The 25200-nt window shown below is 40.4% G+C and overlaps 1 protein-coding gene across 11 annotated transcripts in view; it reads right to left on the bottom strand.

Annotated features, from left to right (window-relative positions):
- The window catches only part of EML1 (EMAP like 1), a 124092-nt gene that overhangs the window by 74856 nt on the left and 24036 nt on the right, over positions 1 to 25200 (bottom strand). Inside the window, exon 1 of one of the 11 annotated variants that reach the window (XM_054069011.1) lies at positions 9282 to 9520. The exons of 7 other annotated variants lie outside the window; for them this stretch is intronic. In XM_054069011.1, coding sequence (XP_053924986.1) covers positions 9282 to 9348 — 67 coding nt within the window. In that variant the 5' untranslated portion in view covers positions 9349 to 9520. Of the gene's footprint in view, positions 1 to 9281; positions 9521 to 25200 lie in introns of those variants that run through there. 3 more of the 11 variants (XM_009559162.2, XM_054069006.1, XM_054069013.1) reach the window with 3 other exon arrangements.

Here is a 25200-nt window from a genome sequence, read left to right as displayed (position 1 = left end):
ATCACAGGGATTTCAAACACACAATATCTAGCATAAAAGGGAGAACAAGGAAAAACCTACATCCACACCTGCCTCCATACATGGCAGTTATAATACAGAATCAGCTAAATCACAGTGTTGTATATTTTTTACTATGAGAGCCAAAATTTCTAAGAATTCTCATTTTCTTAGATCCTACTTGGAGTTTGCCATGACTGCTTTCAGATTTCAAAATTGCAGTCCTACTGAAGGCCACAGCCAAACTCCTATTGTCTGCACAGCATCAGAATCTTGTCTCTTACCCCAAATCACATCAGTAACTGTTTACTGTGTTACACTGTGCTACTTTAAATATGCTTTATATCCATGCCTCACATTATACATGTACATGAACTTCTTAAATTCAATTTTAAAATTAAATTAAAAATTCGATATTTAGGCTGACAGTTAGGTACCTAAAAATTGTGGCCTGATTTTTCAGATCACATAAGCACAGTTCTGGCTGTCATTGTCCTATTATTTTGGCCTATATTTGGAAGATATAAAGCAAAAAGTCAGAAGTGCAGACACTGGTTCGAATAAAGAGTGGCCTGACTCTCAGGATATGCTAATGCCTGTCAGGTTTTTATCAGTTCAGATAAAAACCCCATTGCCCCCTGTGGACCGGCTATCCTCACCAGACCACCCATCTGGCCTCAGACCTCGGTCACCTCCAAGAAGCCATCTTCTGCCTGCACGCAATTCATCAGACAATGAGCGGTGGAATCGTGTCATGTAACATATTAATTCTGATGTGCATACTTCAAGGTCAGGAGGAGGATGGACTCACCTGCTGGACCCTGGAAGTGTTTAAAGCACTCTGTCCAGCTGGGAATTGGAAGGATGCTTTTGAGACAGCAATAGGTCTGCGTAACACAGTTTGGGAAATGCTGGACAGCAAAAGGGAAAAGGAAGCAAGAGAGTGGTAACTGGCTTTAGTAAAAGTAAAATAAATATGAAACTGACTTATGAAATATTTATTATGAAATATGGCAACATCTTTATGAGGTGTAGGGATCATTTCTGCACACCACTCTACCAGGGGAAAAACCTAATGCTCCTAATGCTGTGAATTTCAGGGTACAGAAATCTTCACACAGCATCAGAGAAATGCTGGACACTACTGCCCAGCCGTGTCCACTTGAGTGTAAAGGAGCTGCAGCAGGAAATCTCAAAAGCTGTTTCTTGTGATTTTCACCACAGCTGTAAGAAAAATAAACATCAAGGTTTCATGAAACACAAAGTTCTTTGCAAAGTTTTCATTAAAGAATATTTGCCTTTACTAGTTTCAAACAACAATTGTTTCTCTGCCTTTTCTCATTAAATATTAACACCATAGAATTATAGACACATTTAGGTCAGAAAAGACCTTTAAGATCATCAAGTCTAACCCTTAACTTAGCACTGCCAAGCCACCACCAAACATGCCACATCTATACGTCTTTTAAATACTTCCAGGGATGGTGACTCCACCACTTCCCTGGGCAGCCTGTTCAAGTGCTTGACAATCCTTTCGGTGAAGAAATTTTTCCTAATATCCAATCCAAACCTCTCCTGATACAATGAGGTGATTTCCCCTCATCCTATCACTCATTACTTGGGAGAAGAGACCAGGACTCACCTTGCTACAACCTCCATTCAGGCAGTTGTAGGGAACATTAAGGTCTCCTCTTAGCCACTTTTTCTCCAGACTGAACAACCCCAGTTCCCTCAACTGCTCCCATAAAACTTGCACTCCAGACCCTTCATCAGCTTTTATCTACGAGGTCCAAAACAAACAAATAAAAATCTTAGACGGTGTTTGGAACTCTTTATTTAACAAATGAAGAAAATCAACTACAACTACCTTCAAAATAGTTCCCTTCTGAGCTGACACACAGCTACATACAACACTAAACGTTAAAAGAAATTCCGCAGATCATTTTAAGAAAGGCTGTTGAGGATCTCCACCATTTTTGCTTTCACACCTTCTACATAGAAAAACTGGGTTCCTTTGAGCACTGACTTTATATTTGGGAAGAGGTAGAAATCTCAGGGAGCCAGGCCTGGCGCACAGGCTGGGTGCACAGTGATGATGTTATTAGTTAAAAACTGCTTCACAGACAAAGTGTTGTGGGGTGGCGCACACTGACATTTTCCAACCAAAGGTAAGAAAACTTCTCTACTTGAACACGTGTCCACTTGTACTGTGTGAAATGAACGAGTTGAGCTTTGTTTCACTGTGATAGGTTAGAACATGTTCTCTAGCCACCTCTGTCTCTCCCCTCCCACTTTTTGTCTCCCAAAAGAGTAGAATTTTTTTGTGTCAGACCTTGTATCCTCTGTCTTGGGAATCTCACTTAAGCTTAGTACAGGCACCTGTTTACACACAAATGACTACAAGCCCACCAATGTTTCATATATTGACCTGCAATGGATTAGAGAAGTTATATGTAAGCCCAGAAAATATTTACTCTTTCCTGTTTGCAGAAAACAATGCAAGTTTCCAACCAAATACAGGGTGTACGCTATTAAGAAATGCAAACTGCTTTTATCACAGTAAGGTGCTTATTTCAGATTTTAAATCCAAAAAGGCAATTAGTTTCTACATCCCACAATATCCAATACCACTGCAGGAGACCTCCAATACTAGTTTTCAAATTAGTATATTACATTTATTCAATAATCAGTCATTTCAAAGCAAGACAAGGAAATGATGGACCATGTCAGATTTTACTCCTGGGAAGCAATGGAGTGTGGACAACCTCACTTAATTACTTTCCAAAGAATTAATTTAGTAAAATCATGTTAGCATATCATTATCCCCACCTCATCTCCCTAAAAACCTCAGGGAGCTACTTCCACATTTTAATTACGTAATGGATGAACATTTTAAATTGTTTTTTATAGAAGAAGAGCATCATCCATAGTTCCTTCTGCATTCCCTCTAAGCTTTCACAATTCCTTATGGTTGCCCAATTAGTGTCATTTGTGAACAGCAAGCACCCCACAAAAAATATAGTTCCTGTACCGTTTCACGCAACCCTCCTGCTTATTCTCTCACATCTTCCTCGAGACTTTAATGATCAAAAGACAGGTTCTTCATTATAGCTTCATAAAATTTCTCTTGACAAAAGAACTGCAGCTTCAACTTTTAAACTCTTCATCTTAAATTTCCAAGGAAAGGAGAAACAAAAGGGAAGTCAGGATAAAACCTATTGAAATATATGTCACTGACTGGGATACTTGCTCATTGTCTCCTCATATATTCACTTTTTAATAATGTACTTCTAATATAATTTTAATCCTTATTTGAATTGTTTGCATGTGGTTTAAGCTTCAATAAAAGAATGTGAGGTTTGCTATTCTTAATTAGAATTTAAAACACATTTTATCAGCTCTGTAAAGTAATATTAAATTTTTTAAAAACTCCTTGAAGATCAGTTAAAGCATGTTTTTCTGCTCAGAGTCCAATGCTTTAATCTGCAATTCTGTATGTTGTTTTATTCATGATAAAATGCTTGATACTTGTAGTTTCTCTCCACATTGCTAACACTGACACAGATTCTCTGTTGAGGTTTGACAGTCAACAAAGGGCTCTCTCATGACTGGTCTATATTTTCCTTGTTTTTGAAAGTTTAGTTTAAAAAAAAAAGCCCCCCAAAAATTAAATTCCTATAACTATAATTAACGACATTCATTACAAAAATGAAGTTTAATAATTCATTATTTGGAAATACATGGCTAATTAAAGGGCAACAAAATAATTTTACTTATATAGTGTCTTATTAAAAATAATAGCTTGAGCTTTTAATAGGCTAACAATATATATTGTTCAAGTGTCCATTACAGCAAGTTATTTTTAATTCACAGTGTACTGATTTATTCTGCATTCAATTACCACACATGCAAAAAAATGTGTTTCTGTATGCCATTCCTCCCCTTTATTCCAAGGTAGAAGAAAATAAGCTCTAGAAGAAAGCTGGTGGAAAAAAAATCGATTTATATTCTATATAGCTCCAAAATACATGAACCAGACACTTTATGTAGAGCCTGATCCAGAGTTACATTTAAGAGTTTGATTCTAAGAGGCAGAACAAATCTAAATGAAAGGAAAAATAAGAAAATGGTCTCCAAACAATTCTGGGCAATAAAATACTCTACTGTTCTACAAAAACGAGAGAAGTTTGACATCAGGTTATCCTGTTGACTCCAGAGTTCAAAACATGCTGCTGTTCTAGTGAGAAGAGGTCAAGAGGTAAAGCATGAGAAAGCTCAGTTTGTCTGTCCCTGTTGTTATAGGCTTTTGAGAAAAACAACAAACATGGATAATGCTTTTAAAAACTGTTTGCAACACCTTTTTGAACATGCTTGCAACATATTTTCATACACATGGTGTGTGAACCTGCCCAGTGAGAATCAAATGAAATGCAATTTTGCTTTGCATTATTCCTAGGAAGTGATCACAGTACAACAAATCACAGCCTCTTCCAACTCCTGACAGATTTGAACTAGTGACCTTAAAGCTGACCTTAAAGGCTGGGCTTCCCATTGTTCCTTCTCTAACCCACACTATATTGTGTGATTTTGATGCAGCTGTAAGAAAAAGGTAACCAGCTATATTTTGGAAGGTTAGGGAAAGGAAGTGTGAGAGTCAAATGGGAAAGAAGAGCCGACTGCCATAAAGAGCAGTGCTGTCCATAAAGGTTCCCCATTTGTGGCGTTCACTTCCTCACCAACAGGGCATCACTCCACATGTAGATATGCAAGTCAGAGAGAAAAGGTATACAGGTTCCAGTTTATTTTCAGGAATGGTGTATAGTTACAGAAGCAGAAGATTCAAATTGCAAATAATCTGACCAAGATTAGTATATTAACTGATTCACACAATTTACTTTCATGACTTAAAAGGAATAATGACTGACATGTTATCAAAACTATTAACTGTCAAAAATCTTAATAATACGATTTAGTGAACCTGTGGGGAGGGAGCAAAAAGGAATTGTTAACTTTTAAGAGTTTTTTTTTAATTCTACTGCCTTTTTTTTTTAAGAAATGTTAATATAGTTGATATCACTTCAAAACTCCATCAAGCTCTTAAGTTTTCCTACTAGCAATTACACTTCAGATAATTAAACAAAACTGTAATTAACATTATGGAATCCCTTGCCAAAAAAATCAACTTCATTACGAGAAAATTTGTTTTAAGCTTTTATTACTGCTTTACTCAGATATTGTAGATTTGAAGTTTCTGTCAAACAAGGCCTCTGTGGTTGCAGAGAAGGCCATTTTCCCAGCTACCATTTTCCCACTAGGCAAGTGAAGAATATTAAAAAGATACTACAAGCTGCAAATGAATCAAAGATAAATTCTCACTGCCTTCTCGAAGTCCATACAGGCATTTTGCAGAGCACAAGAATCACAGACTTTACCTTCCTGTTCTACATGCTTAATGATGCTGCCCATGGCCACTAGTGTGGCGCAGGCCACGTTCATTAGGTCATCAATACAGCTATAAATGGATAGGGAACTGAAGTGAGAGGACCCACGAACTTCTGCCCGCACCCTACATGACTCCCCTTCCTGCCTGTAATCCCTACTGATCACTCTTGTGACTCAATGTATCAGCCGGAGGAGACATGAGCACTGACTAGAATTGCAATACATTCCCTGTTCTCTAGAGTTGCATGTCCAGCATGGTTCTCTCCAACAATTTTTTTAGCAGATACTAAAAACCTCAACATTAACTTGCCTTATCAGTACTCTACCAATTCTGCCCTCAGCTTCAACAACACATTACTAACACCCTGACTAACTGCAGATAAACATAATGGCTTTCTACCCAAGAACTACATAAAAGCCGCATCAATACCAAGGAAGGTATCTATAATCAGGCATAGTTAATATTATTCAAGCTTTACTTTCCAACATGCAAAATAAACCAAGTGTTCTTCATTACCTCAAAAGTGAGATACATAGAAGTTGAGAACTGTCCTTATAATAGGCATTAAGAGGAGTTATGTTAGTCTCTTTCTTAAACATAAACAGAATAGGCACATCAACTAGTAAACATTTTGCACATCTGAAGAGATGACCTTCTGAAATCAGAGGGAGACTTCAAATGAAAGCAATAAACTTCTCCAAAGTTGGTATGTGCTTTCCTGAGTTCACAGCTAAGGAAACTAAGGCAACAAGAATAAAATAATTTGCCTAAAATCATATTGCAAGTTTGTATTTCTTGCTTTGAAGCTATCTCAGTCTGACATTTGTGTTCATTAACACATTTCTCAAATGCCAAATCTACTCTTACTGCTCTGTAGAACAGAGTTGAAGAAAGTAGGTGTCTTTGAACTAGCTGTGCTAAATATTTGCCCTAGATTTTAGACATGCAGCTCAATATGAACAGATTTTCCTCACCTCTTTCTTCTCTCCCTTCCTTCTACATTTTCTATTTTTTAAGCACTGCAAGCCATAGAAACATGTTACAAGACAATCCTGCAGACTAGATCTGCAGATGAGTGAAGAAGAGGAAGAAAAAATAATTACTCAAATTCTTCTGAATCCAGAACACTTTCCAAATTAAAAAGGAGGCATGGGGTCAGTTTGCCCTCATACTACTCCTTTCTTCCCTGACCAGGTCCTTCAACAGCCAAGATCCTCCTCCCTCATGTCCATCACAACCTCCTGCCCACCCCCGCTCCCCTCCTCCTCTCTCCCTGTTGTGGCTGCTACCCGCCCTGGCCAGGGAGAAGAGACCAGGAAGCAGAAGAAGCTGCAACCATCCTTTGGTGCAGGTCAGAGCTCAGTTGCTGCCCTACAGGTGATCTGCAGTTATTTTTACAGGAGTGCAGGCTTTGTAGCCTCATGGTTCCAAACACAACATGTACAGGCAGTCTCTTCATCATGAAATTTTTTAAGTTTGAAACTATCAGGATTAACAAATTAATCCTTTTTTCTATGTTCAGAAGAGAAACATATATGCTCTACATATAGCAATGACCATTTTGAGTGCTTGCCAGCCATTTCTGTATCCCACTTTATACCAAAATCACGTTTTCCTGCACTTCTTCACCACCTGCTTGCTCTGTTTCGTTCTTCTTTATGCCCGCCACACTCTCAACTTCACACTGTCTCTCAAACTATCTATTATACCCGCTTTCCACTTCCCTGCAAATTTTTTTTTTTCCTCTTTCAACCTCAAAACCCTGACTTGCATCCTCCATCTACATATTTTTTTCCTCATGGGTCATATGAGTATGTGTGCAATATCTGATCACCTCAAGGCAGTACTCAAAGGCCTAATTCTCTTGTTCTTCCTCATCCCATCCGGTCTCATTGAAGGATAACTCACAAAAGGAAAGGCTTCTGAATTCAAACACTTTCTTTAGATACAGAATAATATAAGTTTAAAGCAGACCTTGAGCTCACTATCTACAATGAGATGACGGTTATACAAGCAATCTCATCACTAACACATTCTAGAATACAAGACTTAAGCACTACCTAAGATTTTAAAACGTACAAACAGCATAAATGCATACTGCTTATTTCCATTATGTATAAGAGGTGCTCAGAGTAACAAAATCAACACAAGTGACAGTTCTCAAAAATAAGCTTGTTCAAACTATTCAGAAAGTGCTGCTACTCCTACTGCTCCCACATACATACTACTCACATGAACATTATACGAGCAAAGCCCAGGGATTTTGGTAGAAAGACAGATTGCTTATAAATGGATTAGAGTATAAACTTTAAAATACACTGCTGTATGTTTTATTTTTAAAAATACTTAGAGTGAAATATTTATTAAGTTTAGGCAAAACAAGCATCTGTTACTAGCGAACAATGTTCATACTCAGTCATAGTTTTCTCTCCTGAAGAGCTCTGAGAATACACACAATGCATAGCCCACGCACAACTCATCGTACCCTGAAAAACTGCTCACTCAATCTCAAGGTCCACACTTATTAGAGTTTTCTGCTAGCCTGCCTCTTTAATACACCACATCATGAAGAAAATAATATAACATTTATCATCCTCATTTCTTCCAAGAAAAGAGGCAGCTATGTTTAATGCAGTTGCTGTCATGAAGCAATTTAATACAAACCTGACTCCAGCTGTTCAGATAGGAGTAGAAAGTCAGACCACTACTAAGATTTGGAGGAATAAGAGAACGCCAAATCAGTTTTCAGTTAAATACTAGATCACGAGTGCTTGCAATTTTCCCGCTAGAAGGCAATAACTAGATGCAAAATAAGGTATTTTGAGCTTAAAGTTTACCCTGAAGAATCTTTGTAAGATTTAGGATACCAGACTTATTTCCACCCTAAATAACAGGACATATCAACCAATTGAGTAATCCCAAATACTTTGCAGGCCAATCTCCAAACACTTCCACTGAGGACACTGGCAGATCCTCACCTCCTCTTTCCTTCTTTACGACCTGCCACTGCAGTCCAGCAGCCACTCTGTCACCCAGGTGACACCGCCACCCCAACAACCCCTACCTCAAAAAAAATTTAAAAAAAAACAAACAGAAAGAAAAATCAGTAAGTGCAAGCGAACGCCTTCAACTCTGCAAAGGCACCTGGCACCTAGTGGCGAGAGTGCCCTTGGCCGGCGTTGGGCGGGCGCTCGCAGCAGAGCGGGATGCAGGGAGGCGGAAGGACACCTGCCCTGCGGCCGCACCGCCTGCCGGCCGGGTGCACATGGATACAAGCAGAGATGCGGGTGGGGTGTGCGGGTGTGTGCGTGTGCGGTGGGGAGCGCTAGGGCTGCCCCCTCTGCCGCCGAGGCAGACACAGACGCATATATGTCTATAACACACAGAATCACAGAATCATGGAATCACAGAATAGTTTGGGTTGGAAGGGACCTCAAAGCTCATCCAGTTCCAACCCTCTGCCATGGGCAGGGACACCTCCCAGCAGCCCAGGCTGCTCCAAGCCGCATCCAGCCTGGCCGTGAACACCTCCAGGGATGGGGCATCCACAGCTTCCCTGGGCAGCCTGTGCCAGCGCCTCACCGCCCTCACCGCGGAGAACTTCTTCCTCATGGCTAGTCCATACCTTCCCCCTTCCAATTTAAAGCCATTTTAAGCCATTCTACACGCATAACATCCATGCACATTCCCGTGCAGGGCAAGTTCCTCGCAGGGGCACCGAGGGCTGCGGAGCGGGGGAGGCTAGAGGGGGTGAAGTTGCTTCTTTCCTCCTCCTCCTCTCCCCAAGTTGCGCCGAGGGCAGGCCCCGCTGCCGGCCCCCGGGGGCGGCCCCCGCCCTTACCGTTGCAGAACTGGAGCAGCGAGGAGGTGTCGTAGAGGCTGCTGTAGCTGGAGAAGGCGTCCTCCATCCTGCCGCCGCCGCGCCTCGCCCGGCCTCCCCGCAGCCCGTCCCGCCGCCTCCTCGCCCGCGCGCCGAGAGCAGCGGGGGCGGTCGGGGCCGCGGCGGCCGCGCTGCCTGCCTCACTCAGTTGCCATGGCAACCCGTGCGCTCCGCCGCCGCTGGGGCGCGGCCGCCGCGGGGAGGGCGGGGCGGGGGCGGGGACGCTCCATCCCCCATCCCGGCCGGGGCGCGACCGCGGGATCTCGCGGGAAGGGAGTCGGCGGGGAGGGGGGGAGAAAGGAGGGAGGCGTCCTTTGGAGGCGCCGTGGGTAGTGGTAGGGCGAGACTGTGGGGATCAAGTCCATAGGGACACCGAGGGCTGGGCTTGCTGGTCTTAAAGGCCCTTTCCAGCCTAAAGGATTCGGTGATTTGGTACCTGCCCGCTACTAAATCCTATCCCTGAGCACTTCGGCTACGCGTCTTTCCAACACCTCCAGGGACGGTGACTCAACCGCATACCTCGGCGGCGGTTCCAGTGCTTGGTAACCCTTTCCGTGTAGAAATTTTTCTTGATGTCCAATCTAAACCTCCCCGACGCAGCTCGAGGCCATTTCCTTACATCCTGTCCCCTGTCACTGTGAGAAGAGGCCAACACCTGCCTCTCCGCAGCCTCCTTTCAGGCAATTGTAGGCAGTGAAAAGATCTCCCCTCAGCCTCCTCCAGACCAAACAATTCCAGTTCCCTCAGCCGCTCCTCATAAGACCTGTGCTCCAGTCCCTTCACGAGCTTCATCGCTCTTCTCTGGACGCGCTCCAGGACCTCAATGTCCTTCTTATAGTGAGGGGCCCAGAACTGGAGATGGTATTGGAGATGTGACCTCACTAGTGCAGGATGCAGGGGCAGAATCATTGCCCTGGTCCTGCTGGTCACGCTGTTACTAATCCAAGCCAAGGTGCCATTGGCCTTCTTGGCCACCTGGGCACACTGCTGGCTCATGTTCAGCTGGATCCTCATTCATTGCTCCTCAGCACAAGCAATGGAGTGTGGGGGCAAAGCCAGGAGTAACAATGCAGCAGAGCTGCAGCTCAGGGCGCCTCTGAGTTCCAAGCAGTTTTGCAGTAACTCAGAGCAGGCTGACAGCTGGGCACATCATCAACATCCCTCCTGCCTGCAGGATCACCCTGCTTATTGCAGATGGACCTGAAGCTGCCCTTGCTGCTCTCACTGAAGCAATGGACTGCATGTAATGGCACCCGTGTCCACCTCCACTGATGTCAGTGGCTAGGCAGAACTGAGTTTGTAGACGTAATATTGTAAGTGATACTCTCTTGCAATAACAAAATAAAAGTACATACTGTCATTCATTACACAGTTTTAACTGTTCAGTTTGACAAATACTATACTTTTCTAATACAGGATAATAAAATACTTCCAACTGGTTTTAATGTTTATCTAGATAAGTTTATAGTCGCCATTCATGATGAGATCATAGATCCACACTCACTAAGGTCGGAAAAGGCCTCTAAAACCATCAAGTCCAATCATCAGCCCAACACCACCGTGCCTACTGAACTATGTCCCTCAGTGGCACACCTACACACTTTTTTAACACCTCCAGGGATGGTGGCTCAACCACTTCCCTGGACAGCCTGTTCCAATGCCTCACCACTCTTTCAGCAAAGAAATCTTTCCTAATATCCAATCTAAACCTCCCCTGGCACAACTTCAAGTGATTTCCTCTTGTACCACTTAATACTTGGGAGAAGAGACCAATATCACCTCACTACAACCTCCTCTCAGGTAGTTGCAGAAACGAATAAGGTCTCCCCTCAGTCACCCCTTCTCCAGACTAAACAATCCCAATTCCCTCAGCTGATCCTCATAAAATTAGTGTTCCAGAGCCTTCACCATCTTCATTGATGAGAATAATGATGCAAAACTGGTGGCTAGCTATGCTCATAGTTAAATTATTTTTATATGTTACAGGCTTCAATTTCTGTGCTAGGGATGTTGAAGATGCTTATTTCAAGCTCCTTGAGGGACACAAGATAAATAGTGCGTTGCATTTCTATAGCAGCTTTCATCTTGAAAAATGCCAAAGCACTTAGCGATGCTTGTTTTCAGATCTCAGTCCTTTCAGGAGCTTTTTGCAGTACAATTCCATCACATGGATCCATTTATAGGCATAGGTTTAGTATATGTGCGTCTTTCCACCAAACACTAAACCACGGTAGTACTAACACTAAAATATGCTATAAAATTAGGCAGAGATATCAGTTCCATATCAAGTCAGAGTGAAAAGCTCTCTCTCCTGATTTGCAAGTGCCAATATCTATAGACCAACACCTGTACTCACCCAGCCTGGTGGTGCTTAACTTGTATCTGACAAAAACAACTGCATTTTACAGCTATAAGCTCTAAAATACCAGAGATTTGTGTTAGTTTTCTTACATTTTTTTTAAAAAGGCATGAAAGTGAAAATAACTTCTAAAATACTAAAGACAATAGATTTTCTTAATGTTTAAATGAGCCATGATTCTTTCTCATCTTTAAAATTAACACAGAGCCCTTTTAGGTTTTCTCATGACCTTTTCATTCAAACTTTTTGAAGACGGCATATTGTCCTAAAAAATTGTACACACAGAAATATAAATGCATGGGATTTTTGGCAGACAAGTTACAGTAATAGAAAAGTAAAGTTCATTTTTAATACAAATTTTAATTGATAACTTCCTTTGGTTTGAAGCATTATTGCCATGATGAGATTATTCTTTTTGAGGTTGAGAAGTGTGTTAATATGCTAATTTTCCATCAGCTAGGGACACTCAGAACAAGTAGCATTCTCTCCATAAGACTTCAATGTCAGCTTAACCTATACCTCCTTCAGATATCCAAGTTTTGGCAAAAAAATCTATGAAATCTATGCTATTTAGAAGTATTATGTCTGTTGTAAGAACTGTGTCGTCAGTGAAAATACCACAAAGGTAAGAGAAGTAAACGCTCAATAACTTTTACAATGTCTGACAAAGCAAAAGAAAGGACAAAAAAATGTAGCTCCATTTTGTACAGTGGAAATTAAAGGTCATTTAGAAACTCCAATCTAAACACAATCTGAACACAGCATCATTGAAGGGAGATACAACACCTAAAACCTTACAACAGCTTTCCCATTGAAATTATTTGCAAAGGTGTCAGTGAAGCCTGTCAGCTCACTGCACTCCAAATCATCTCAGTGATGTGACAGAAAATTATTTCAGCTCCAGCTTCTATGCACTGTTATGACATCATTATTCTGAGGGCGAAGGTTAGAAAAGGAAAACAGTTTCATAATTTAATTCCAATGATTTCAAGACCTGTTACAATCTTATTACACTGAACTGCACCACAAGGCACAAAATGAACAAGAAATTCTGTCTGGCTGTGGGAACAATGGGACAATGGATCTGAAGGATGCTCTAATGTGTCTCTGGGAATTCTCCCGGTACTATGAAACAATGAAGACACTTCTTTTTATTGTCTGTTTTTCAGTAAACTAGGCTTTAATTATTTGTACAGATTAAAGTTAGTGTGTTGGAAAACGGGAGAATATATAGATGGGAATGTGGCATCCCAAGCCATATAGTGGGATTGATGTTTGTGCACACTTATTGTTGGCAGTGGTAGAAACTCTGAATGATGTTACATTTTTGAAAGCTGAATTTGTAACTAGTGGTTGAAGTTTCATTTGCATTGAGTAGTGTAATACAAATGGCTGTTTGCTAAGTGAGAGCAAAAGAGCTTTTACCCATCTCTAGCTAAATTTCAGGAGTTAATTCTCCTATTTTAGGACAAAGCAGCCTTGATTTCGCTCCCTGTTAATAGGGTATAGTTAAATAATGTTGATGTTCAAGTCAAAAGTGAGCTCTCCTAATCACCATGTCAATATGAAACAAAGAAATCTGAGTTACAGTCTCCTCTTAAAATCCACTAAAATAGCGGACACTGATTATGTAAATCTTACCCCTGTACTGCTTGCATTTTACAATAATGTTGAGGAAAAAAAAGCCCAATACAACCATGTTTTGCCTGGGTGGCAGAGAAGGACTTCTGAAGAGGGACCTTCCCTTTTGGGTCATTGCTGTTGCTCTGCCATTTGACAGTGTCAGGGTGTTTTCACCATTTGGTGATAGTTTGAACTATTTGCCCTTCATATTTGGCATCTGTGTCTGTGCTGAATACCGTTGCTTTCAGCCAATTTGTTCAGGGAATGAGAGGATGGCACTTGGTAAAGGAAGGACGCTGATATTTGGATGTCAGTGACAAAGCCTGCTGTGCAGAGCTGCTGACGTTATTAAGTGTAGTAGGCCCTTCTTTGCAGAATTTACAGGAGTTGAAGACTCGGTTCACCACAGAGGCTGGAAGGTTCTTCCTTTGGGTCAGTCTGCTCGTGTCTGCTGAACAGATAGGGAAAGCTTGGATGGCCAGTGTGCACACTGAACATATCTTGTAACTAGATAAATTTTCATCAGGCAACGCATCTATCACTATCAGCAAATATGCTGGTTTCCCTAAAATGTATCAGTGGATATGGTTATAGCATCTATTTTACTATGACTAACTTTTGAAGAGCCCCTCAAGCTCTTTGGCAATCATTTGATAGGTCATTTGCTGCAGCATGATCAAAGGGAGCGGAGCTCAGTTCTGTAGCTCACTGTTTCCATTTAGGTCCTAAGAGTCCATTTCACCATTTACAGTCTTAGTTAGTGCAGCAGTCAGTCTCTATTCAAGCCTGGAAGGTTTTAAATTGCATGTTTGTTCAAGTTTTGCTTTTTCTCTGAGACTCAGAGGTTTCATACATTAAACACTGAAGCACTCCGACACTTGCTTCCTGGCTCCAGACTACAATCCAAAACACAAGGTACCAGGCATGTGCTTCTCCCTGAATAATCTGTCACTTATTTAAAACAGAAGAAATGAGCACCTCTTCCAGCTGTTCATCATCAATGCTGGGAACAAGGCGGTCTGAAAGCTGGCATCAGAGCAAAGACCTCATTTCACTCTGCCTCAGCGTTGGAGGCCGTGGCGCTTTGGCAGGAGCCAGGGAGCCAGCACTCGGCACCGCCATGGCCAGCAGCAGCACGCTGTGCATGGCAGGAGTGCCGGGGAAGGAAGAACCAGTGCCTGGGGTTTAGGCTCTTGCAGGATGAGATTGGTATTTAGCAGAGGGAGGCTATGGTGTTAAGGTTTGGATTTAACTGCCTGAAGTCTGCTGAAACACTGATTTAGATAATTTTTTTTTTTCCCCTTTCTCTTCAACCCGCAGCAGCAGAGAGTTTTGGGGTTTTTTAAAGAGAATTTCATGTGGAGAATAAATTGTATTCATTCTTCAGAAGAGGCTTTTCCTCACAGCTAGACAGTCTCTAGGTATTAGAGCAGGGTTCTCTGTCAGGGTCCTATCTTAGCCGCAAATAAGGATTTCCTCTCCTATTGTAGGGTAGGAAAGGAAGAAGCCTTTGCCTCCCAGTCTTCTTTGTGGAAACACTTCAACTGCTGGAATAATCATTCATTCTAAACAGCAGAACTCCAGCATTTCAGCCACAGCAGGGGTCTTAATGAATGTCACTACAAAGCACGCTTCATGCATGTGGGATAGATGGGGTATAAGGGGAGGATCACCTTTATGCCAGCACAGTCTGAGTGCATTAAAAATACAATATAACAAATGTGGGAAGAAACTATCAAAGGTATGCATGTTTTACAATCCAAATGAAAATATGTTGCAATATGTCTGTATGCATCATGTTGTTTTGAATGACATATATCGGAATTGTAGAATTTTCCCTATAATTAGCAAGAATATTCTTAATCACACTCCCCCAGAAAAAAAAAAAATATTGCTTTGTGGATTGATTAATTTGTAAATATAAAGAGGAGGCTTTGAAGATCAAAAGAATAATGCTTTGCACATCTATGACTCTTCCTGTTCAAAGATGGGAGGCTGCTCAATAAACAGCAGTGCTTTCAGACTTGCATGACCTTTTTGAAATAAATGTTGTCTTTATTTTACTTATTTGGAAAATGAGGGAAAACATGCCACAGTCAAAGTCACACCGGGAAGTTAGTCATGGAGTCAAACCAGAATAACTACCAGCTGAGTGCCATTAGACTACCCTGCCTGCAGACACTGAAGGTATTACTTGTATGACTTATTATGAAATACTTTCAAGCATAGTGACTGCAGTGGAAATGCCCTTATTTTTGTAAGGCAACCTTAATAAGCTGGGCCAGTGCACTTTAGTGTATGTAATGGCCTCCTACGGACTTGTTACACCCGCAAATATAACATTATGATACTAAACCGATGAGAAACAAAACACACTACATATACACAGGAATGCAACTCCTTTTCCACCTTCTATCAGCAATTATCTTCTATTAGCAATCTGTGCTAATGGGGACAGCACTTCTAAGATATTAATACTGTGTGAGATTGGTGTGGAGTGGCACAGTGATGGATGGCATTGTAGGAAGAAATGATCCATCCATGCTTCAAAATTACTCCTTAAAAGTTTTAATTTCTAGCTAAGCTCTACAACCCTGGTTTTGGTGGCTTCAGTCCTAAATGGGGGCTGAAATCTTCCAGCAGCAGAGGCTCTTTGGGATCTCTGTGTTCAGGGACACAAATGCTACCTCCTGGTAGAGTTCACAAGGGCACAGGAGGGTACTGGCTACAGGTCTGTATCACTCCCCAAGAAGAATTCCCTCCCAGTAGAAGGAGCTTCCCTGCACCCAATGAAACCTCAGGAAGCCCCAGGCATGTAGGTACTGAGAAGGTACTTTCAGCGAGTATGGAAAATGGATGCTTTTGTGTGGCTAGCAATATATCAATGCTCTTCCTGCACATGGCCAAGACACTTTTTTTAAAAAAACGTTTCTGTTATGATTATAAAGATGTTACTATGGCAATAAATATTCCAGGGATCTATTTTACGCATATATTTTAAGTCATATTTTGTTACAATTTAATATCTGGTTTATACAAAGCCACAACTATATAAATATGTGCCTTCTGAATTATATTACAGAAGAATAAGACTAGAGCACAGTACAATGAAGATAGATTTTTTTTAAATGGTACTAAAATAACAGTATAGCAAATTGATCATTTAAGTTCTACAAAAAAATTGCCACTTCTTAACAAAGTGGTACAGAAATAGTTATTCTGTTCAACTTTTAGAATAAGAATTTCAACAATGTACAAGGCTATGTAAAACCCAGAAGCAGAAAACAGGATATACAGGATATATGTCCAAAGGATATATGTCAACTGTACTGTGAGAGAACAGATACCCTTGTGAACAGAGGGAGGTATCCCAGCACTATCTCTTACAGTCCTTAGTCAGTAGGATGGTGGTTTAAACTTGTGCCTTCTCGGTCGCAATATTCATAATTTGCCACCTTCCCATGTCATTGCTTCACTGCTTTGGGGATCCAACACAATTAAAGGCATCTCATGGAAAAAGATGTGTACTAGGAAAATTTGTTGTCAGCCATGTAGATTAAAGGGCGCATAAAAATGTATGTGTAAGATGAAGCACCATATCTACTCAATATATTAATGTTAGAGGGGGCTGGCAAATCTCATTTGTGTAACTTTCTACATTTGCAATAAGAGCTAAAATTGGTAATTTATGTTACTGGAAATTTGCTCAGATACAGAAAAGGAACTATGACACCTGTCTTCTGAGACACAGTCAGAAAAAATTTCGCATTTCTGTTAATGATTTCATATTTTATGCTTGCTTTTAGTTAGAAGTTTATTGGAAAAGTTAATTTGTGTTAGTAAAAGCTACTAAACAAGTCATAGAAATTAATTGCAGAGACTTTACCTATAGTCTTAGCTCCTGCCACCACATATGCCGATTTACCACCTCAACTAACATAGCTTAAAGTTTTGCTTCTCTCTCTCCTGTTTCTTTCATTAAATACAGTATTAATTATACCAAAAGAAGTAAGGGAAGACATAAGACAATATTCTGGTTGTGTCATGTGGGTTATTTCTGCAGGGGACAATAAGAAGTTCACTCACTGAATTTCCATGAGATTTTCTCAAGCAGGTGGAGGAGCAAGAGGATGGTAGGCAGGACAATGCACAGGTAATTCAGCCTACTACACTCACAGATTCTTTTGGTATCTGCCAGACCCCAAGACCACCTACACTGAGACCTTACATCCCTCCAGTTCTTTTGCTGCCTTAGCCCTTTTCTGCTTTCCCAATACAAGATCTCAAGATACAATCTGGAGATGGAAGAGAACAGTAAAATCATCAGCTAATTGAAACTTGTCTGGTTGAAGGAAAAAGCAATAGGGAACAATCCTTTCGTACAGCATTTAGCATTACTTTACACTAATTTCCAGCATGGACTGTAGCTTTTATTTTTGTGGGTAACTGTAGTTTTGTTTTGAATTAAACTCATTGATTTACTTCAGAACAGAATTTGGCTTGGAAGAAACTTTTTCATTCTGGTCTGTGCAATCACCCAAGGCCCCAATGTGATTAAAGCGATTTTGTGTTATGTGTGCCTTTTCAGAGTAATTTATATCTACAGATTTATAGCAAGTGTATCCAGAAATTTAGATAAATTCTACTTTTCATCTCCTTTTGACATATAAAACTTAAGAAATAAAATGCAATGAAGTAAGTGGTTGAACCAAAGAAGCCTTCACTGAATTGCCCAGGAACGTTAATTGACATCGGGGTTTAAATTGCAGGATCAGGTCCATGCAATACTAAAATATTTGGGTTTTGAGGAAATAATACTAGTTGTTCTTAAAATGCCTGTACCAGCCAGCACAAGGTGTAGGATTACTAATCCTCCTCAGGGGAAGCCATGCGTGGCATTCTTCACTTTGGTGGTGGCATTCAAGAGAGTCCTGGACAGAGGAAAAAGTAATAGGGGCAATAATGACAGTCTCTGAATGAAGCCCTGAGAAATATCTTAGGCCCTGCCACCTGGCTGCCAGCCATCCAAGCATGAAGAACAATCATGCATTTGTTTCGTATACCAAGTCACCTAATTTTTTCAGCCCTTTAATTCTTAAGTATTTCACCATCTGATGTTTTGCTCTCAAGCTTTCAAAGAAGCAAGAGCAAACCGGAGCTACAGATAAGGAAAAGGAGAGAAACTAAAAGAATTTTGTCATTAGCACAGCCATAATTCAAGAAAAACAGAGCAAGAAGGCAAGTTCTTTTCAACTTTTTGATGGTGGATAACTCCTCCTTGTCCTACCACTTTCCAACAGAATAAATGCTGGAATAAAGAACAGAATTAATTTCAAAAGAAAAGTATGTATTGTGTGCCATAAATTATACAAGCAGATGCAGCCATGAATGAAAGAATTAAGAACACAAAACCCCTGCAGTGTGCACTGGCTGATGAAGGGCTGCAGGTTGCCAAGGGACACTGTGTGACCACTGTGCAGTCCAAGCTGGGATCTTGCTCTAAACATCAGCCTGCAGACCTGTCAGACCTGGGCTTGCTACCTTTTCCTTCACATTCTTCCTCTTAAATAGCTCTTTTACGTATGAGTAGCTGTTTAATGAATATTTTGGCCATAACCAGCTTGTGGTATATTATACAGGCATGGTATATTTTACAGGTATATTTCTCAATCTTACAAAGAAGAATTTTGCTTCTTTTGCCCAAATCATCCCTTCAGACAAGTATTTCCACATGAAAGTGAATGAGTCTCCCCAGACTAAGGGATGAGTAACACAGGCCAAGGACCAAGCCTTGCAGAGCACTTTCAGCTTCAGCTGAATTCTTGCTATCATTACTTTTTCTTTATTAGAAGAAGTGTTTATATAGCTTTATGGTGCTATATGCAGAAATAATTACAAATAGCCTAGCTAGCTGCTTAATGCTCATCAGAGACTTCATTCAGCTAAACTGATTTTTGGCAAAGTCAAAACTCTGGATCTAGATTTTTAAGATTTACACATCTCTAATGTCTCCCTGTTCCTTCATGACATCTTTTATGTCAAGCAGCTATTTTCTTATTAAGCAGTCATTTCAGCAGGGGAAAAAAGCTTAGCAATATTGATGGAATTCAGTGTCATATAACTAATTAAGGAAAAAATGTATTTAAAGAAGTTGATGGCATTCATTTCACATCAGTTAGATGTTTTACAGGAAACTTGTGTAAGTTGGTGTGAAAGGACATTCTGCCAACCTCACTCTTTTAAATGACATTTGGTGACCATTTAAAAATAAGGAATAAATAGTACTTCAATATAATTAAGGGAGAGCTTTGATATGATTTAGCATTTTGTACTTTTTCTATTCATCTAATGAAGAGTGCTTGTACTGTCATTCATTCACCATTTCTTTCCATGTGAAATTACGAAATATGGCATATAAAGACTGAAACCCAGGGTTTTTCCATCCCTGTAACTTTTCCCTTGGAGCTCAGAAAATCAAGTTATTCCAGTGTAGAGGAAGGAGAGGAAATGTAGTAACGAAGTCTCTGGCTTCATCACAAGCTCCTTTCTGACCTGACCAAAACAAAACATATGGGAAGGGACTGAAGTATTCTGGATAAGTATAGATGAATGACCAAAGTATGTTGAAGTAAAATCAGAAAGAGAAAAGCTCAGAATAAGACACAAGCAGGGAGAGTGAGGTAACAAGATGTCATTCTATAAATGCATGTGAAGAAAGCCAGGCGAGGCTGATCCACTACCCAGATTACAAGGCAGCTATTGACAGATGACATGGGGAACATACAAGTGATAAATGGCTTTTTTGCATCTGTCTTCATTAGGTCTGTATTTCAACAAATTTGTTAAGCCAGTGCTGTTGCTGAAAAATGCAGTTATATCTTCCCTGCTCCACTCCATTCCCACCTCCTCGCTGCCCTCCTGCATCCCACTGCCACAATGATTTGTAAGGCCATGCAGGAATCTGGATGGGGTAACTGATCCAGCCGAAAATTAACCTACGAAATAGATGATTGTTTCTGGGATCAATTCATTCTGCAGTTTGATTCATCTCATGGCTGCACTATATTCAGATGATTGTTTTAGAATTAACTAGACTTGTTAACTTCATCCTATGATGCTTAAAGGGCAGAGTAATCTCAGGATGGTTAGTTACTGCCTCTGAGTGCCTAGGTTCATAGGATGTTAGGGGATCAGATATAGGAAAATATGGTTCTTGTCTTTAAAATGGGGAGAAAAGGAGTTAGGAGATTATCAGTCAGTCTGGTTAAATTCAGTCTTTGCCCCAAAATCTAGGATTTTTGAAACAAATTATTTGTAAGTGCCAAGAAGATAAACAGGAAATGAGTAACATTCAGCATTAGTTGTAAGAACAAAGTCTGTCAAAGCAGTCTAGATCTTTCTCTGACTGTATAGTGCTGTGGAGAGGGGAAAGACAGTTTGTGTCATGTAACTAAATTTCAGGATGGCTTTTTGCACACTCATGGCATTCTCTTAAGCAAACAAGGAAATGCAGCTTCTCTGACCCTGCTTTACCTGTTCTAACAAGTGTAAGATTGCCCAGGTAGTTATACCTAAAACATAAAATGGAAGAATGTATGAAATATGATCCTGGGTGGTTTTGTACTTTGTCTCATTATAATCCATATTTTCTTTAATGACTGAAAAAGGGAGCAATAAACATGCAAGTCAAGCTTCAGAGCTCTGCAAGTATGCTGGTCAATTGGCAGATTAAAATTTTTTTTAAAATATCTTGGCAGCTTGAAAGAACTACCTGTTAAAGCAAGGTAACATATACCAAGGACCGGTACAAGGGACTACATTTAGACAGGAGTTATCTGCTGGAAAGAGGGTAATAACTGGTTAGGAAATAGCTCAACCAAAGGTAGACTGCAAACCAAACATTGAGTCGGTTCTTTTATGCAGAGTGGAAAAGGCATGCATCATACTGTGATGGATAAATAATCCTGAAAGTGTATGAAGAAATCCTTCCATCCCATCCAGTATCGATAATGACTCAGTTGGGGCACTAAGTACAGTTTAAATTGCACCAAGAAAGGTTCTCTGTCAAGTTAGACATAAGAATAAAAAGTTTTCCAACTATAAGGGCAATAATGCACTGGGATAAGTTACAGAGCATCCAAGGAACGTCTCTAGGATCATTTTAGCCAAATATATGTCCAATTTGATGTGTTATAGCTGGTCCTACCTTGGATCAGGTTGAGTAGATGAATTCTGAGGGTCCTTTCCAACCTGGATTTCCTGAGATCCACCTTACCAAGGTTATTGTCCAGCCCATTAAGCTTTCTGGAGAATGGTAGTGGCAGGCCCACTTCCATGGGCATTTTGTTGTTGTTCTCACATGAGGTTCACAAGTAATTGGCTAGAGTCCCTCAAATCTGTTTTACAGTTGGATTTGGTGATCTTAAAGGTCTTTTCCAATCTAAACAACTCTGCAAAATGATCCCAGTTTACCTATGAAACCTCTCTTAGTTGCTATTAAGCTGGATAATATAAATCAGGGAATTGCCCTATGTTTCTGTTCCTTTTCTCCCATTTGTGTCATTGGCAGCATAGTCCCACCACCACCAAGAGCAGCTGATGAAGAATACAGTTTAATTAATGTCATAATAATGACATTATGTCATAATAATGTCATAAGAAAATAAAGTTGATTGATATACCAAAAAATCAACTCTCTTTCCTGAACACTTGTGTATGGTGCTACTATTCTGGGGGTTAGTTACGGAGAATCAGCCATTCTCCTGAACGTCACTGGTGTGTGTCAGGTCAGGTCAACACAAAGCAATCACAGTCCACTAGTGCTCATTATAGAATGAGCTAACACCTCTTTCCCTTGGATGAGAAGGTCCAAAGCGGAGACAAATCTTGGCAAAAGAATTACTACCACAGTTTCAGTCGTGAAATACTAAAATCCTGAGTAGGCATTAGGGCTGAGATACCCTCACCGTCCACTCCCAAAACAATACATGGGATGTCTGGGATTTCATTTCCCTACTCTATTCTCTTTTTTGGATTCACTCCTATAATGCTCAAATGGACAAGCCGATGAAGTGAAAAGGCTGTTCACACTGACTGCAATATTTGCTTTCAGTTAAGTGTCTATTTGCTTTTCAGCAGGCAAACATGCACACCTACAGAAAGGAGAGCTCTCTCTGGGTTTGATGCTCCTGAGTGTCTGTAATCAGCACATCTGAAATATTTTAAAGTAAGCTCTGCCTGTCTTTGTCTTCATATCACAAAGTTCTGCTAAGGACAGAATTGAATGTTGAAATGTGTTTATATTATTCCCTTGTATGAGATGAAAGGCATTTATGCCTCTCTTTTCTCTGCATTCACAGATTCCTACACATAAAGGCATTCTGTAACAACTGTCCTCCCTTCCCCTTAAAAATGAGTGATGATTTATATGATTTATTTCTTAGCAGCACAATCTCCTAAACAGGCATTGAAAATTATCATTAACCTTGGAGGCTAGACTATTTATTTTTTGGACTTGTCCTTCACGTGCACATTTAAATTCATAAAATACATTAATCTTTTATATATCCCAGAACCTAAACCACAAACTTTAAAATTATATCTTCACACTTATGAAACTCAGATATGCCATTCTGCTTAGTTGTAATAGTGTGACATTTGAGAAAGCTGTGACATTTGGATCTGTGTCCAACAGAGGGAGGTATTCAGAAACACAGATTTGGTCCGAACTCTTTCTAAGTTTAAGAAATTCAGCTGAGGGGGGCACACACAGATGCAAGTGAGCAACACATACTTTACTATTGCAATTCAATTCATTTAGCCAGCTGTGATGATTTGGTGGAAGGAATTTTAGATCAGACAGATGACAATATCACTTCTGTGTCAGAAAGGAAGAATCATTCTGTTAAGAAAAAATAGCACTATTTAGTTCATACAGCTTGCTTGATGTACGACAAACTCAAGCAGAGGTCCAGTCTGGTAGGCAAGTTGGGTTTGGTGAAAACCTGAAGTTACTCGGCTGTGCCTTCCTCACAGGCAGTCACTATGGCAATGGGAAAATATTGTGAGGTATAGGAATGATGGGAATATGACTCAGAGAGTACAAAAAAAAGGAATGTTCAAAAACATAATTCCCACTAGGCAGAGAGTACACTTTTCAAAAATACACACAAATTGAGGATGATAATCTGGTAGTGCTTTGCATCAATGTGTTTGTTGGGAACACAGTTAATAAAAAAAAGACCTGTAGCACTGCATATTTTCAGCCTTTCTATTATCAGGGGAAACAGAAGCTGGCAGTGAAGGAAATGGCACTGCCCTGCTTTGCTCCTTCCAGCCCTGGCCCTTTCCCCACAAGACTGACATGCGGCTGGAGCTGCATTTATCAGTAAGGGACATGTTTGGACAGACTCAGTCAAGTCAGCATGTGACTTCCATGGCCTTTTACAAGAGGAAAGGCTTCTCCTTTTGCTTGTAAAGTCACAGAGGCTTGTGGGAGCCCCTATATGAACTCTCCCACCTCACTGGCCCTGGTCACATTCTGCTTGGATTTGGCCCAAATACAAAGGAAATAGCCCACAGCAAGAGCCAGCCCAGGGGGAAACATCCCTATAGGGCTTCACGTGAAGAACTACCAGGCTAACCTGCACCTGTCTTTGGCTGACCCAGAACCCAGAACCAGATGAGCTTCAGTGTGACACATAAGAAGCATTTGGAAAATCACTTGTCTTCAGGAGAATTTCCCCTCCAGTTTTGCTGTTTAGTCTTAGGAAGCATGAATATCTATCTATCTATCTATCTATCTATCTATCTATCTATCTATCTATGATTGCATGGCCTGTTTTAGTGTTAGTCATTCTCCAGATCCTTTATGCTTTTGGCCTCAGTTGTGCTCTGACATAGTTAGTCCTACAGATTGATTATGAGCTGTGCAAAAGCTTTTCTTTTAATTGAATTCATGTTCTGCCTTTTGCTTTGCTTAGTGTCTCTTTGTCCTTGAACTCTAAGAAGTGCCAGATTAACTACACTCTCTATAGCGTGCAATTTTTTCCCACATCCCTCTCAAGCTTCCCCTTCAATTTACTCAAACTCTTCAATCATTTCTACCATGAATCAGGTGAGAGCTTCCTTCCCTGTGGGTTTCTGGGACCTGTGGAGTTCAGGGGCTTTCCCCAGGCTTCTCCTCCTGACCTGCGAGCCACTGCTTCTTCATAAGAAATTCAGTGAGCTAAGGCAGTCCACTGCACCCTTTGATCCTGCTCCCCTGAGTTTTCCTGTGGGAGCTACAATGGAGCCCTGAGGCATCAACATGATTATACTGTATTCTGTTACCTTAAAAATCCTGGCCACCAGTATTGTTGCTCAGCAACATGAAAACGTGTATCACAGCTGGCTTCATTAAACTTTAAAAATATTTTTCCTTGCCAGCTCAAATAAATAATTGACGATGATTTCAGTGTATATTTAGCATGTCTGTTGGAATTCCAATAAGTAGATAAAACAGTTTTTATATGTCTAGAATAAAGAATAACTAATACTGGCTGTAAAATAAAATACATAGCTGAAAAATACTTGCTCTTACATAGCAATTTGTAAATCGTTCAAAGAAGCTGTACCAAATAAATGTCAAAACACTATAATTATTTCTTTACCAAACACATCAAACCTTCTTTTTTTCAAAAAATCATTAAATCTTATTGTGTAGTTTCCTAATAGAAAAGACTACAATGACTGATTCTTTAACTTCTCTATTATACATATATTCACTAATATAGACAATTTGACACATTAAAGATGCATAAATAGAGAAGAACAGATTTCAACATATATGTATTCTGGTTGAATAATAGTGTGCCTGGGGTTATTAAAAGAGAATGGGTTGTAGAATTCAAGTGTACT

The sequence above is a fragment of the Cuculus canorus genome, chromosome 5 (genome assembly GCF_017976375.1).
Source record: "Cuculus canorus isolate bCucCan1 chromosome 5, bCucCan1.pri, whole genome shotgun sequence".
Lineage (NCBI taxonomy): Eukaryota > Metazoa > Chordata > Aves > Cuculiformes > Cuculidae > Cuculus > Cuculus canorus.
This window is presented reverse-complemented; position numbering and strand designations above follow the sequence as displayed.